The sequence below is a fragment of the Diabrotica undecimpunctata genome, chromosome 9 (genome assembly GCF_040954645.1).
Source record: "Diabrotica undecimpunctata isolate CICGRU chromosome 9, icDiaUnde3, whole genome shotgun sequence".
NCBI classification, from domain to species: domain Eukaryota; kingdom Metazoa; phylum Arthropoda; class Insecta; order Coleoptera; family Chrysomelidae; genus Diabrotica; species Diabrotica undecimpunctata.
In genome coordinates, this window is record NC_092811.1 from 76,838,367 (window position 1) to 76,855,483 (window position 17,117).

Consider the following 17,117-nt stretch of genomic DNA (forward strand, 5'->3'; position numbering starts at 1 on the left):
ACAAGATATCGTAATGGTTTTTCCACTGTTTCAATTAATAATTTTTTTTAACTTTATGTTTAATTAACCTTTTCTTTTCCTTCCATCCGGAGAGACTTCTATCGTCTTGACTAATTTTTGTTCCGCCCATATAGCTATCAAGTTCTGTACATTTTCGATTTTACATTGTATTTTGACTTTTCACTACTTTTCTTTTAACGTCTCTACTTAATTTTTGATACATTGTGTGATCTCCTCCTTTCTCGTTGGTATTCATTTTTGTTTTCTAATATAATCTATTCTATTGTTTTCTATTCTATATCCAACTATTTTCATGTTTTCCTGTATTATACTTAAGGCTTCATGTGCAGCCTCATGAATGGATTTATTAAGTTATGGGTATGATTCCCCCCATGACACACTTTCTTCATTTATATTTTATAACTTTGTGGTCAGTCGTTATTTTTATAAAGAAACTTCTTTAAAAATGAATTAATCTTGTGTTGGAAATATTTGTTGTATTGATTATTTTGATTTATAAACTAACTACATTCTCATATTGGACATTCCCTTCTTCTTCTTAATGTGCTGTCTTCTTTCGAAGGTTAACAATCATAATGATTATTTGATCTTTATTCACTGCTGCTCTAAAAAGCTCTTTTAAGAGCTGTTTAAAAGAGCAATTAAACCACATTCTGAGATTGTGCAGATATGACATTCATCAGCTTACAACACTACACGTTCCTTAAATCTGGTATTTTGTTTCTCTCATCAAGTGGCCAAGATATTATAGTTTTCGTACTTTTATTTCATTATTCAATACCTGTTTCTTTTGAAATTATTCGCAAAGATTTCTTTTTTCGGGACTCTGTCTACCTAAGATATTCTCAGGATTTTTCTATAAAGCCACATTTTGAAAAGTTACTTTTCTCATCATCGTTTTAGTCATAGTGGCTACCTCTATATCGTATAAGAGGATACTAAATATATAAAATCTAAATGTGCGCATTTTTATGTCAACACAGCAATCCATTGCAAAAAAACTGCAAAATAACGTAAGTTATTTATTTTCATAAATAACTTACGTACAATTTTAATTCTGGTTGTTAGTTCCTTTACAAAATCATAATTCAAATTTATTGAAGTTTCAAGATAATTATATTTATACAGGGTGTTTCACGATAAGTTTTTACTATATTACATACTATATTACATATATTACTTACAAGGCATTTATGAAAATTGGTTAATGAGGATTACTAGTTATGACGAACTCAAAGAAAATATTTTAACGGACATGCGTCTTCCGGTTATACCAGAAGTAAGTAGAAACTTTGTTATATTAAACAGAACACCCTGTATATTATTGTAGTTTTAGAACTTAAAATTCTAGACAAAATGTGTATAAGGTACCATAGGTCAAAACTTCATCAGCATAACTAATAAAACAAGTATAAAACTTATACTCAGAATAAATCAGGTATAGACAAAATCGCTACCAATAAACATAAAATAATTTAGGTTATTTTATATAATATAGGTTATACTTGATATAAAAATTTATTCCCGGATTATACCGACCCACATCCTTGTTAAGTCTAGTATAACCTATTTTATGAATGTCATAGTCATCAGTGACAAGAATATATTATTAAATTTTTTGTATTGTTTTGTTAGTAGTTATATAATAAAAAAAAAATGTGTTTAAGCGGTGTTGCGGCTGTCGAGGAAGTTGATAATTTAATTAACATGATGGAAAATACACGAAAAAGAAAAACTTTTTCGAATAAAGAAAGAATAAATCCCTTTTCAAAATACACTGATAGAGAATTTAGACTAATATATCGGTTTTCTAAAGATGGTGATGACACAAAAGATAACAAATAAAGATATATTTGGTGTCAGTTGTCATTGTCAGTTTCAAAGAAAAATCAAAATTGACATTTTTCACTCTATATATGTCGTTGTACTATGTATTTGTGCCAAAGATTGCGACATTGCCAAACTATTATTTCGGAATAAATTGGGAATACTTATAACTAACATTAAAATTAATACAAATTAATTACATTACAATTAATACAAATTACAAATTAAAACAAATTAATACATTTTGTATGTTTTCAATAAAAAGTTAACAAAGCGAAGCATGTGGTTGATAATATTTATCATACAATTAAATTATTGTATTGACTTTAATTATAAAGAAACTTAATAATATTTAAAAGAAAATATATATTTATTATTTCATGAAAATTATAAAATATACTATGTTTTTTGAAATTTAAAGAAATGGCGTATCATTTGTGAACATCATGTATCTAGAAATTCGATTTAGATACACATTGCTGATAGAACCTTACCTACTCTTGTGTCCAAAGTTTTTCAAGACCTTATGATGGTAAATTAATGAGATATTACCTTTGAAAAGTTTGTCTATCTATCAAAATTTTTGAAAAAAGATCAATAACTCAAAACATAAAAAGTTCTGACCTTTAGTACCTTATACAAATTTCATCTAGAATATTACACAAAATCTAAAAATGCAATATATAGGGTGTCTTATTTAAAATAACAAAGTTGCTATAATGCTTTGCTTCGGTAAAACCGGAAGTGGTATGTCTGTCTATGAACATTTTCTTTAAGTTCGTGATAACCCGTAATCCCCAGAAACCAATTTTCATAAATATCTTATAAGTGTCCGATATATAGATAGTATAAGCTCGTCGTTAAACACTCTGTATATACGTCATAATATATTTTGTTAATAACTAATAAGTTGGACATTATTATTTGATTTTTTGGTAAAGATTAGAAACTTGGTTTTATCCAAGATCATATTTAAGCCACAACATAAAAGTGTCGTATAAACTATAAAAAAATGTAAATTAAAATGTACCAATGAAAATGAGCGAATTTGGTACTAAAAGAAAGGGGAAAAATAAAGAGCGATACCTAGTCCTTTGTCGAGGGACGAGAAAAACTCGACAAATTAGCTAGGAGAAGATTGGTCTAAGAACGATAAAAAAATAGACTAAGCCTCTACAAAAAAAAATTGCATACATAGAAAAAAAAACGAACACTCTTACCTTATATCTCTCTATATTTACCTTCAGATTTTCCTTCTTATTAGTTACCAGAAGAAAGGAAAATTATAGGACAGCATTAAACAAATAATGGCTATAAATTAACAAATTTTATTACTCAAAAGTTTAGACAGATAAACGTATTATGGAATGTTAACAAATTAGCCAAGTAAACATAAATAAAATAAAACAATAACAAAAATATAAATTTAGATAAATCAGGTATTAAGTAAATAGTTCTAAAATTAGGTGCAATAACTGGGTAAAACTGCAAAATGAATTCAAATAGTAAAATTTAGCAAAAATATTTGGGCCTTACCTCAAATATAGCATACTACCATGATAGTATAGGCATTATATCTTACTATTTAAAAAACAATTTTACATAATAGTTGAACAAAAGCGTACAATTTCCTTTGATCGCCAGAGTACTGACATGCAAACTGTTAGGCTGTATTTACAAAGATTGTTATGGGATACGAGAAAAAATTAAAAGTGGATACCTTATAGAAAACTTTTGCAATGTACTGCACTAAATATGTAGGCAATAAAAGTTAACTGTTTTTGTTCAGTTAACCAGAACAAGACATTTAGCGATATTATCTCCATCATTCGGACAAATTTTTAAATTAATTTCAACTTACATAATATTGCTGAAACATCTCTGATTAATTTTCAACTAAATTAAAACTTATCACTTTATTTTATCTTTGTTTATTGTATTTATATATCACGGGCTACGTGCATAACTGCGACAAAACAAACTAGAAACAGGCCAAGCCTGAGCGGGACTCCACGTACTCCATCGTACCCTGACGGCTGTCAATATTGAAGTCCTCCATGACAAAATTCATTCTCTCGCAAGTATACATTTTCCCCACCAGCCCAAGTGTAACGATTCTTCTTTATTTCCTGTTTAAATATCTAGGCGGAATCGAGATCAAACGAAAAACCAATTTGGTTGTTATAAATAGAGTCCAAAGTGTTTAGATTAAGAATCTTTTTCGTTTTTTTAGCTATTATAGAACGCTAGAAATTTTATGTTTTTTACCCCCTTAAAATTTGTCTAAAAAAATTTCATAGATATTTTAGGCTGGAATTCACTGAACGATGTGTTCTTATAGACAGAATCGAACGACCTGGTCCATTTAGGTGCATTCGTAGCATATAACCTAGAAGAATGGGACGATGTTGTCAGCCCTTTTGCGGTCCTCGTGTAGAGTAAGTCAAATTCAGCTCTTTATCGGTAGTCTTCTGGAATTTCGTATTATCGCAAGGATTTCGCTAGCTAGTTCGAGACCAGGTGTTTTCATAAGCCGCAGTAACAGCATTTAATATTAGTATAGGCGAACTGTTTTGTAAGTCATGAAAGTTTTGTAATGTAATTAGAAGTTATGATTGTAATTTTGTAATTTAGTAAGTTTTCTGGAGTTAAAATAAAGTTAGTTGGACTACGTTTTCTTCCTTTAATTTCTGAACCCATAGAAAAATATCAAGATTTAAAATTTGTATTATTACCATCGTGTATATTATATATTTATTATGTTTTTAATTTCAGATTATGGCTATCCACCACAACAACAAACACCCCAACCAAGTAAGGACTTATTTAATATTGAATTAAAACAATATACCAATATATCAAATCTTACGGTAATACTTCTTCTTTTCTATTGTTTCAGTAATCATGATGCAACCTCCATCTCAAACCTCTACATCAGGTTCGTATATTAAGTTGTTTGTTTCTTAAATTATTCTTTTAAACAAATACTATATTTTGTGGAGAGGTATTTTTCTTGTGTATGCTTGTTTTGTGTGGATAGCCGTAGTTGGGTATGATAAATCCGTACGACTTAAGTGGACTGTATAATTTGGTTTTTATTATTTTAAAAATACATATTACAACTTAAAACTTATAATGTAAAACTAAAAAACGTAAAGTCTGTCAGTTCTTGTTCGCCATCTTGATTCTGTCTCTCCGCGTTGACATGACACCTTGCCACGAGTCGGCGCGTAGATGCCGCGTACAGAGTCGGCTTAACTACACTGTTCATGCCGCCCCCCTTGAAAGGCTGAAGTAACACATGCCTTTCAACAGACCGAAATAGTCAACAACTATATAACCGGGCGAGCTAATTGTCACTAATCGGTAAAACACATAGTTTCGCGCATGCTCTTTTGAATGTACCGTGAGCAGTACGAACACACACAACGCGCACTATCCCATCGCTGCCGGATACACATCGACTACTCTTCCTAGTTCCCATTTCATTGGAGGAAGTTTGTCATCTTTGAGAATAACCATCGAGCCCCTTTGGATATTAGGACTTGCTGCTTTCCATTTTGTACGTTGCTGAAGAGATGACAAATATTCTCGCGACCATCTAGCCCAAAAATGTTGAATAACTTGCGTAAGATGATGATATCGCTTGAGTTTGTTTGTATGGTCATCTGTGAGATCCTCTTGTGGTACAGCCATTAAGGAATCTCCAATTAAAAAATGTCCTGGCCTGAGTACACCAAGGTCAAGTGGATCATTGGATAATGGTAAGAGAGGTCGTGAGTTTAAACATGATTCAACCTGTGTCAGGAGAGTATACATCTCATCATATGTGTATTTGTTTTCCCCCAATACCCTTTTTAAATGATATTTTACAGACTTAATAGTTGACTCCCATACCCCGCCAAAATGAGGAGAGTGGGGAGGTATGAATTTCCAATTGATTTGGTGATCAGCAAAATGCTGGAGAAACTTTGACTTGATATTTGTATCACTTATAAATGAGTACAGTTCCTTCAAATGATTGTTTGCCCCCACAAAATTTGTAGCATTGTCAGAGTACAAGTTTTGACAGAGACCCCTTCTAGCAACAAAACGTTTAAAACAGTTTAAGAATGACTCGGTAGTTAACTCATAAACCAATTCAATATGAGTTGCCCTAGTAGTAAAGCAAGTGAATATACAAATGTAACTCTTAACAATTTTACAGTTTCTTAGGTTGCTTGTTTTTAACTGAAAGGGACCACCATAATCAATACCGCAATTAAGGAAAGGTCTGGATGCTACTACTCGTGATCTAGGTAATTGACCCATTAGATTATTTATCGTAACTGGCCTTGCCCTAAAATATGTTATGCACTTGTGCAGAATATGTCTGATTGTATTACGCCCTGAAAGAATCCAAAATTTTAGCCGTAAAATAGATAATAAAGTTTGTTGTCCCATATGTAAATGTTTAAGATGATATGAAGTAACGATAAGCCGTGTGAGCACATGATTTTTTGGTAAGATAATTGGATGTTTTTGTGAAAATGGTAAATCTGAATTTTGTAAACGTCCACCAACTCTTAAAATACCTTCTGAATCTAAAAAAGGGTTTAATGAGATGAGACTGCTTGTCTTACATAGTGAGCCCAATCTTTTTATTGACAAAATGTCTGAACCAAATGTTTCCAATTGAGCCATTTTGATTAGAATTCTTAGTGCGCCCTCCCTTTCATCAACAGTAAGTATACCCCATTTACGTTCACCTATTGGCAATCTACAATTGTTTATAAATCGCAGAATATAAGCTGTGGTTTTTTGTAACTTGTTAAGACTTGAAAATCTATCCCAAATTGTATGCAATGTCGTAACAATTAATGAAAATTTAACTGGCCTTTTATCTGGCACTTCCAAAGTACTTAAGTCATTTATATTAAAATAAGGCCATTTCTCCTTATCTTCCATTAGCCATTTTGGACCATTCCACCAAAGTGAAGAATCTTTAAGTAATTTTGGTTCCATCCCCCTGGATATGATGTCGGCTGGATTTTCTTTGGAGTGGATGTGATGCCACTCATATGTTTTAGTCAAATTTTGAATCTCCGAAACCCGATGTGACACAAATGTTTTCCATTTTGAAGCCTCGCCCTTTATCCAATGTAATGTAATTGTCGAATCTGTCCAAAAATGCACTTTATTAAATCTTATGTCCATTGTATGTATAACTTCCCTGACAAGTTTTGCGCTGAGTAACGCCCCACATAACTCTAACCTTGGTAATGAGATTGTCTTTAACGGAGCTACTCTTGATTTAGCACATAGCAGATGCACATGATATAACCCATCATGACTTATTGACCGTACATAAATTGCTACCCCATATGCAATTTCCGATGCATCACTGAAGCAGTGAAGTTCAATGTCCTTTGGTTGTAAGCATAACACGTGTCTTGGAATTTGTGTTTGGTGTAAATCTGAAATTGTTTCCTTAAATTTGTTCCAAGCGGTGTGAAGATCCTGAGGTAATGACTCATTCCAATCCAATTTGAGCTTCCATAATGATTGCATAATTACCTTAGCCGTGATTATGACTGGTCCCACAAGACCCAGATGGTCAAATATTTGAGAAATCATTGATAATACTGACCTTTTGGTTGTCTGAGATTGTCTATTAAAATTAATATTGTACTGCAAGATGTCCAATTGAGTATTCCAGTACAACCCCAAAGTTTTACTAGTGATGTCTTCAGACAAATAATGCTCAACTTGTTGATTATTTTGTAAGTTCCCTTCAAATACTTCTGGTTTATTTGAGACCCATTTTCTGAGCTGAAATCCTGCTGAGCTCAAAATGAAACTGATGTCCTGTTTTAACTTACTAACCTCTTCAATTGTGTCCTCTCCTGATAATAGATCATCTGCATAAAAATCCCTCAAAATAGTTTGGCAAGCTTCTTGTAAATTTGACATTTGTTCATATGCTGCTTGTTGTATTCATCTTATTGCGAGAAAGGCTGATGGTGCTAAACCATATGTTATTGTGTTTAATTTGTATGTGCTTATAGGTTGGTCCGATGAAAATATCCAAAAGATTCTTTGTAAATCCCTTTGTTTTGAAGAAATAAGAACTTGCCGATACATCTTTTCAATATCAGAAGCAATGACAACTTTATGTTTTCTAAACCGTAGCAAGATGTGTAATAAATCTTCCTGAAGCCTTGGTCCCACCATTAATACATCATTCAATGACAAATTATTGTCTGTTTTAGCAGACCCATCGAAGACTACCCTAAGCTTGGTAGTAGTAGATGATGTCTTTAGTATCCCATGATGTGGTATATAATATTTTGGTATATCTCCTTGTATCTGTAGCTCCCAGTCATCTATTTTTGTCATGTGTCCTAATGCCAAATATTCTTCCATGAATTTGTGATACTGCTCTCGCAAACTCAAATTGTTGCTCAGTTTCTTCTCCAAGTTTTGAAATCTCTTCATTGCTGTGCTGTAAGAATCCCCCAGTTTTGTAATATCTTCTCTAAGTGGTAATTGTACTATATAACGTCCATGTAAATCCTTAGTTGTGGTTGAGTTGAACAGTTCCTGACAATATTTATCCTCTACTGATAAGGATTTTTTATGTATATCCAATTCTTCAATTTTCCAAAATTGTTCCATCTGTTCATTCAAGCTGAGTGCAGAAAAGTCACATGAAACCATACCCGAAAAATGTACCCCTTTGTCAATTGTTCTCACAGGCCCTGATACCACCCATCCCAATTTGGTTTTCTGAAGTATAGGTTTGTCTTTTCCCAGTCTTATTTGCCCTACACATAGTAATTGCCAAAATATACATGAACCTAACAATAATTCAACACGTTTTGAAACTCCAAAAGAGCTATCAGCTAACATAATGTTTTTTGGTATGTCAATCATTTCTAAATTAAGATTAAAAGCTGGTAAATTGTCAGATATCTTATCTATAACTAACATAAATGCACTTACTTTATAACTACATGTTTTAGATTGTATTATACCTTTCATGGCCCGTGTAATTTTTGTAATACCTTGATTGATACCTGCCACTGGAATGTCTACCTTTTCCGTTGGGATATTGAGTTTTTCTAACAATGATTTGCAAATAAAGTTTGATTGAGACCCACAATCTAACAAGGCTCTGCATTCATGAAAGTTTCCAAAATTGTCTTGCATGTAAACTAATGCTGTTGAAAGCAGAATCTCTGTTTTTGTATGAATTGAGTTGGTATGATTGCATTTGCTAACTTGTACCCTATCTTCTATAGTGCTATAGTCCTTAGTCTTAACCTGTCCCAAATACACTGAGTGAGGTACCCCATCACCTAAATCATGTTGCCCCTTAAAATTTGTGTTTTGTCTCTGTAAGTGTACCTCATGTGCCTGAATATGTGTAACTTGCCCTTGCTTATTTGGCTCTAGTGTTCGAGAATGTGTAAATTGTCCCTGTGAATGTATACCCTGAGTTTGATTAGGTGTCCATGGTATTAGTGGTTGTGAACCTTGAAGTTGAACTGAATTTTGACCATGTGGATGTGTTCTATCTTTACCTTGTGTATTTCGTTCCCAATTGTGTTCATTGTGCCCTGATGAATGTGATGAATGTTGACCCTGTGGATGTATTTTATCTTTGCCTTGTGTATTTCGTTCCCAGTTGTGTTCATTGTACCCTGATGAATGTGAATCTAAATGTAGAAGTGTACTATGTTTCCTACCACAAATTTTGCAACCCCGCATTGTACAATTTTGAGCTGTATGACCTTCCCGTAAACAATTCCAACAACCCTTGACTTTGTCAACTTCCGCTCGTCTTAATGAGATAATGTGACTGTCCACAAAGATGACACTGTTTGTGTGATGCTAAAAATGTTTTTGAAAAAGGAGCCCTTTCATACTTACGTTTGGTCTCAGAGGATGACTTGGGTTTATCTTTATCATCTTCTGAGTTTTCTAAACTGTGTATTTTTTGATCTAAGAATGATAAAAAATCTGTGATTGTCAGAAACTCATTAAGTGGCCCTATTTTTTGCCATTCCCTTTTTGTGTTTTTATCCAATTTTTTTTCTAATATACAAATTAAAATAACATTCTACTGAATAACCCAATGTCTTTAATGCCTTTAAGTCTTTTTTAATTGAAGTAGAGAATTTTTTTAATTCGAATGAGGTTTCATTATTTATATGTGGATATTCATTTAACTTATCAATGTGACTGCGTGCTATTAACTTTTTGCGTTCATATGTTTCACCTAATAAATGCCATGCAAAATGAAAATTTGTGTTTGTAGTTGGTAACTCATCCAATGCCCCAACTGCCCTATCAACTAATGATTTTTTCAAATAGTGTAGTTTGTCTACATCAGTTAATTCTGAATTATTGATTATTAAACTTGTAAACCCATCCCTAAACTCTAACCAACTATGAAATGAACCGTTAAATGTTGGTACCTCTAAAGGAGGTAGTTTTACATTTTTTGATGAGGCTTTCATTGTATCAGATTGTGTATCTGATTGGTTTGAAACAGAGTCAGTTTTATTCAAAAACCCTTCTGCTATGCCAATTAATTCAAAATATAAATCCTGAAAATCTAATCTTTCATTTACCTGTGAATCAAAATCTGAGTCAATATCAATGCCCTCACCAGATGCAAATTTTTTCAATGTTTTCTTGTACAATATCAAAATCTCTCCACCACTCTCTACATTTTTCAATTCTACTTGGTAGCTGTGATGCACTAGCATCTGAATAATTATTTAAAAATGTTTGAAATCGTGTCATTTGAGCTTTAATTGTGCTCCTCTTTTTTTTTAATTTGTGAGTTCTGCCATGGTTGTTATTGAATTTATTACCTTTTTATACTATCTATTACAAGTAGTATATGACCCAGAGATGTTTTAATAACTTAATAATAAAGGAACAAGAAACTGACACAGACTGATCATGTAAATTTGTTTTAATAATAGGTATGGATATGATTTGTTTAAAAAAGGATACTGTGTACTCACGTGGTGTTTTTATGTATGTATGTTGGTTTCTGGTTACCTTTGCCCTAAATCATGAATTTTGCTTTTACTTCTATAATTGTGTATGTGTGAATATCGACTTCCTTCGATTCCCAATGTGTGATAATATATTTCCTTTATAACTTCTACAATGTGTTTTTGCCGGAAAATGGCGCCAATTGTGTGTAAAAATCCATTTAATTCGTCTCGAAGACCATGTTTTGTGTGGATAGCCGTAGTTGGGTATGATAAATCCGTACGACTTAAGTGGACTGTATAATTTGGTTTTTATTATTTTAAAAATACATATTACAACTTAAAACTTATAATGTAAAACTAAAAAACGTAAAGTCTGTCAGTTCTTGTTCGCCATCTTGATTCTGTCTCTCCGCGTTGACATGACACCTTGCCACGAGTCGGCGCGTAGATGCCGCGTACAGAGTCGGCTTAACTACACTGTTCAATGCTAATAATAGAAATACTGAAAAAATATAAAAAATAGCTAATGTAACACTAAATGAATGCCGAAATATTTACATGAACCAATTGAAAGGGAATAGCAAATACCACACATAAAACGCTTATCAGAAAAAAAATTAAATAGGGAGGAAATAAATACAATATTGTAAGATTTAAATTATAATAATATACAAGAAGGAACGATGGACTATGGGTAAAACCTCTAGACCATTAAATTTTAGGATAAATGCGGTTGCATTTTGCATTAAAAGTAGAGATTTTAATAGAACGCTTTAAATGGAGCAAATTTAGTTGAAAGAGCAAAAAAAGCCGCTAATAAAATAATATTAACATTAATGTGTCATATCAACAGATCGAGGATACCTTATGAATCATACAACACATAACTAACTGGCTTATGGAGATGAAAAGTTGACCTCAATTGTGCAAGCAACCACGCAAGCAATAGAATCGAATACAACCTGTGAGATATCACAGACACACCCCTTTGACAATAACATATAGGAGTTACCATTTATTGGGATAAGGGGATTAATTAGAGTAAATCAGGAGCCACTTTACCTTACCCCAATGCTCCAGACCATCCTCCACCCCCAATAGCACGCTAATGTGCTATAGAGGCTACAAATCGGCAAAACGCTTGGGGTTTTTGTCTGCTTTTTGTATTTTCTGGATGTTCGATTTTAGTTAAAGTGTTTATCTTCTGGCAATTTAAACATCATGAATTTACATGATACACCTAAGTGTTTATTTTGTTATCTATTTTGTCATTATCTGTTTAAGCATTTGCTATTATTTGTTGATTTGCTCTTCTGCGTTTCCATCAGAAAGCATTTAGCTACGAATCTGGCCACTTTCGCTATTTTTCTCAAGCATTTGTTGTGAGTCGTTGTTGTGGGTTTATGTTGTTTTATTCCTGTGTCCCCATGCGTGCACTGCGTATGTGATTAAAGGTAGTATGATGCTATTTATTAGTCTGATCTTGGATTTTGTTATTCTTTGCTTTTTCTTCATGCGAATCCTCTGATGGCCGCTCTTGCTGCATCGGTCTTTTGGATTGTTAAGTTTACATGTGTTGTAAACTTTAGGCCTTTATCTATTATGACTCCTAGGTATTGGGCTTCGTTTTTCCATTCGACGGGTCTGTATTGTACCATTAGTTGTTCTTCTGGGTTATCAATTCTCTTTTTTAAGATAACTGCTTAGGTTTTCTCTGAACTTCCTGCTGTTTTCTATTGGATACACAAGTATTTTTCTTCTATTGTTTTCATTACTGTTGGTAGGTTTCTTAAGACTACACCTCTGTTTTTATGTTAATGAGTAGAATTCCGGGTATTCTTGGAACGCCAGCTATGTATATGCTGTACAGTAACACTGCTACCAGTGGTATTCCGGCTTCCGGGACACCTCAGACAAGACTTGTCCTATTTGCAACCTAAACCTCTGTTTGCCAAGACAGCTCCTGTATATTATTTATCGTTGAATTAAGCTGCAATAAATTCGGTTAGTTGGAGTACTTGGTGTTCGATGGAGTGCAGTGCTCTGAACCCAAATTGTGCTCACAAGTTGGTATGTGTCTGTTTGGAATCTGGTTTGTACAACTGTTTCTTCCACTTTGATGACTACTCGACGTAAGCTAATCGGCCTGTAATTTTGGAAAATGTTGTTCTTCCCTGGTTTGTCAACCAAGCCAATCATATAGACATCTTTCTATCGATTTGGAAAGAGCCTGAATGTCAGTATTTTATTTTTAATATTTGTTAAGCAAACTATGGCTTTGCAGCCATATTTGCAGCCAATTGAAAACTGCGAAGCCAATATTGATTCTCTTTACTAAATAACTTGACTACTTTACAGAACTTACACACAAAACAAATTTATAAATTAAATTAGTTACTGTTCTGTTTCAAAACTTTATATTTCTGTAGTATTGGTTTCAAATTTTAACAATTCAATTAACTTTTAATTTCTTTACCCGGCAACGCTCTTGTCAACTTGTTAGCTAAGTCCTCCCTTGGATCTGCTTCCAAAAACGTGATCTCACGTTCTAACCAAATCTCTTTTTGGATACAAAATTCTGGTTCAAACTTTTATCGATGTAATGATAATTTATTGGTACTTACCAATATTGTTAACATTAACTTCTGCACTGCTACCACTTTTCCATTTCTCCACTTTTTTCAACATAATCGAAAACAACAATTACTTTTGAGTTCTCTCAATTTAATTTTCTTCTACCTTTCAAATTCACCGGCATCCAATCTAATTTTTTCAGATGTTATTCTATGTACGACCAGGAAGAAAAATTTTTTTCCACTTAGATCCCATTAAACGTATAATTGCTCCTTCCCTCTTCTATTTTCAACCAATGATCTTTTAGTATTTTAAACAAACATGGAATTTCCAGTTTCTTCGAAATTGATCAAACTATTATTTTACATGTTTTCGATACACACCGAACAATATAATCCGCACAAATTAAATTTCTAAACTTTTCCATTTTAGTATTTCAAATAATAGCTGAATACGGTTAAACGCTGCGTTATAATCCCCTTTTTAAAAAACAATCTCAAAAAGTTTTTCCCAGAATTTTGAAACGAAACAACTTTGATTACCACAACAATGAATTCTGCCTAATCTCTTAAATATATTATTTATTATAATCGAAACTTTGTTCACTGAATCTGTTTATGCACAAATGTTCACCGTTATGTTTTTTTTTTTTTAATATGTACTGATATTATACGCCTATATCTCTGAATAAGCATTTTTCAATTTTCTTCTTCTCTGATTGTTTTTATTTTCAAAAATTTTTATTTTTATCGATCAACAAGGAATAAATTAACAAAAAAAAAACAAACTAGATCTTCTTCATATTTCTATTTTACCCGTCATTGCATATTTAATCCATTTCCCCTATATAAAAAAATTCCCCTAATATTTTCAGTCTCTATTATATCTGATTGATCGCGTACCATTTAGTTCATATTAATAATCTTCTTCAAACTCTTAGCAAGAAAAAGATTACAGAAGGTCAACTCTATGTCAATCAAATCCCAGTAGAAAGAGTGACGCACTACAACCACCTCGTTTATATAATAAATAAAAAATGGCGGAAGGAGATAAGATGTGCATCGGAAAAACTAGATACACATTCAACCGAATAGAGCCCATCTTCAACAGCCACAACCTTTCTCTATATAAAAGTAACAATGCTGCGTTGCTGTCTTCTTTGTTCTGTTTTATGGTGTTGACGCTTGGGCCTTGAACGAAGACATGTGCAGAAGATTAGAAGCATTCGATATGTAGCTATATCGGATAATACTTAAGATCCCGTGGACTGACCGAGTCATAAATGAGAAGATCCTCAGAAGATTGAAAAAAAAGAAGTACTGACCATCATTAAATCTCGAAGGTTACAATACTTCGGTTACATTATGCCGAAATGAATCCAAATATGTCCTCCCACAAACCATCCTGTAAGGAAAAATATTTGAAAAGCGAGGTCCACGAAGAAGAAAAACATCCTGATTAAGGAACCTTAGAACCTGGTTCAACACAACATATGTGCGGCTTTTCCGCGCTTCTGCAGATAAGATAAAGATTGCTATGATGATACCAACATTCGTCACGAATAGGCACATCAAGAAGAAGACACAAATAAAAAACAATATTAAAATTTTAATTTTCAACTCAATATTAAATAATTCAATATATTAATATTTCAATTTATTAAATAATTCAAGCAGGTTTTTAATATAAGTAGATTTTCTTCGTAAAACCCGTTCTTTTTATATTTATTGCCTTCGACAGCTTTTATTTTTGCCTAGTATTCTTTTCTATGTTGGGCGAGCGTGGTTATCAGCAACCTTTTATGAAAATAGTTTTTTTATCAATTTTTCGTTATAATTTATCCCGTTAGTCAGCCAAGGGCGTTCTGATTTTTTTCTTTCACTTTCTGTTTATAATTTCTTTCTTTGCAACATTACTTACCACTTCTTTTTATATTATGGTGAGTATTCATCTTCTATCTTGTTATTTTTGGCTTCGATTTTTAAATCTTTCCACTCTGTTAGCACGTTCTTCCTTTATTCGGTAAGAGTGGTGAATGATTTCTTTTTCTCGTTCTTCGAATGATTGGCAGAGTTCTGGTATAGTAGGTTTCTTCCTCCACAATTTGTGCAAAGTTATGGACCATATCTTTGAAGTTTTTGACGCCATATATGACTATTGGAGGTTATTTTGGTATTTTCTGTTGTTTTTCTGTTTCAGTCTATTCAGGGCTCTCGCCGTTTAATAATGCACTGTATCGATTTTGTATTTTTGTTGGTGGTGAGCTTGGAGAATTGGGATCCTTATACCTTTTTTTTCATTCAACACTTTATATTTTGTGTTTCTATTTCCGTTAATCAGTCGGGTGAAGTTAGATTAAAATTATAAATAAAACTTAAAGGCCCGTGTTCACGGGTCGATCTAGGTTGAATAATTTGGATCGTTCGACCACAGATCATTCAATCTGTGTGGAAAGCAAAAAGGTTTACACGACGGGCGATGAATGTTGAATTAATTGTGGTACGAAATGGTGTCACGTGAAATGATTAATGCAGGTGTGCAATTAATTTGTTGTGCAATTGGGGAAGAAATCGCTAAATCAAACAAAGAAAAAAAAATAAAGGTGGTGGACTCAACCGTGGATTGTAAGACGAAATACCTATGGTGCAACACAAAGCCTGTTCCAAGAAATGGTTGCGGAAGATCCAGAGGCTTATAGAAATCATCTACGAATGGATAATGCTTATGTTAGAGAACTTTTAGAAAAAACTGCTGAGGCAATTCAAAAAAACGATACAAATATGCGTGAAGCATTACCGGCAAGGTTGAAATTGCAAATAGCTCTTGGATTTCTAGCCACTGGCGACAGCTATGCGTCACTTGAAGCCTTGTATCGGGTACCAAAATGTTCAATATCGCTATTTTTGCCGGAAGTGTTGAATGGTGTATATGAAGGACTTCAATATTATATAAAGGTGAGTAAAACAATTTATTTTATTCGTATGTTATTTTAAGATATAACTCGGTTTAACATTACAACATTATTATGGATAATTTTCGTTTTTATTCGTAATACTTGCCAATGCTGCAGCTAACAAGTTGCTAGTTGATATATCCGGCATTACCGTAGTATGTGCTGGGATCTGTGGCGGCAGTGCACAAACTTCACTCAACTGGGTATCCGAAGAATGATAATCTCTTGATGCGATCATGTGTTCAGAAAAAGATTAAACGTGATATGTTGGAAATGTCGTTGAACTTAAATACTTTAGGAGTTCTTGTGTTAAGGTATTTTGGAACTGTTGTTCAATTTCTAAAGGTTTCTGCAGCGACAACTGTCTCAATTGGTTAGCAAATATGTTTGCCAAATGTTGCAAAATCATCTTCGACGTTTGAGCTCTTCAAGATCTTTTCTAACTTAGTTATTGCTCGATCAACTGAACTTGTGTTGAAAATCTCGCGTATATTCCTTTTCTGTTTTTTTCCTATTAAGCCTATTTAAAGGATTAATTGCAATTTTAGTGATAGTTCTAGTAGCAGACGTTGACCGTATATGTTGATGGGTTTCTCTGGGCGATATATGTAAGGACAAGTGTGGCTGTGTTCTATCCTGAGAAGCGTCTTCTTCATTAGTATCATCAATATTCGCTTGTGAAGTGGTTTCTGCAACATCTTCCATTTGCTACGACTTAACTTTAAAATCTTACATCTGCTGCGACA

At 33.1% G+C, this 17,117-nt stretch overlaps 1 protein-coding gene across 1 annotated transcript in view; it reads left to right on the forward strand.

The window, feature by feature from the left end:
- LOC140449701 (uncharacterized) overlaps window positions 1-17,117 on the forward strand; it is a 168,530-nt gene that overhangs the window by 134,194 nt on the left and 17,219 nt on the right. Inside the window, exons 4-5 of the mRNA XM_072543000.1 lie at window positions 4,624-4,662; window positions 4,748-4,786. Of these exons, the coding sequence (XP_072399101.1) occupies window positions 4,624-4,662; window positions 4,748-4,786 (78 nt within the window). The remainder of the gene's footprint in view (window positions 1-4,623; window positions 4,663-4,747; window positions 4,787-17,117) is intronic.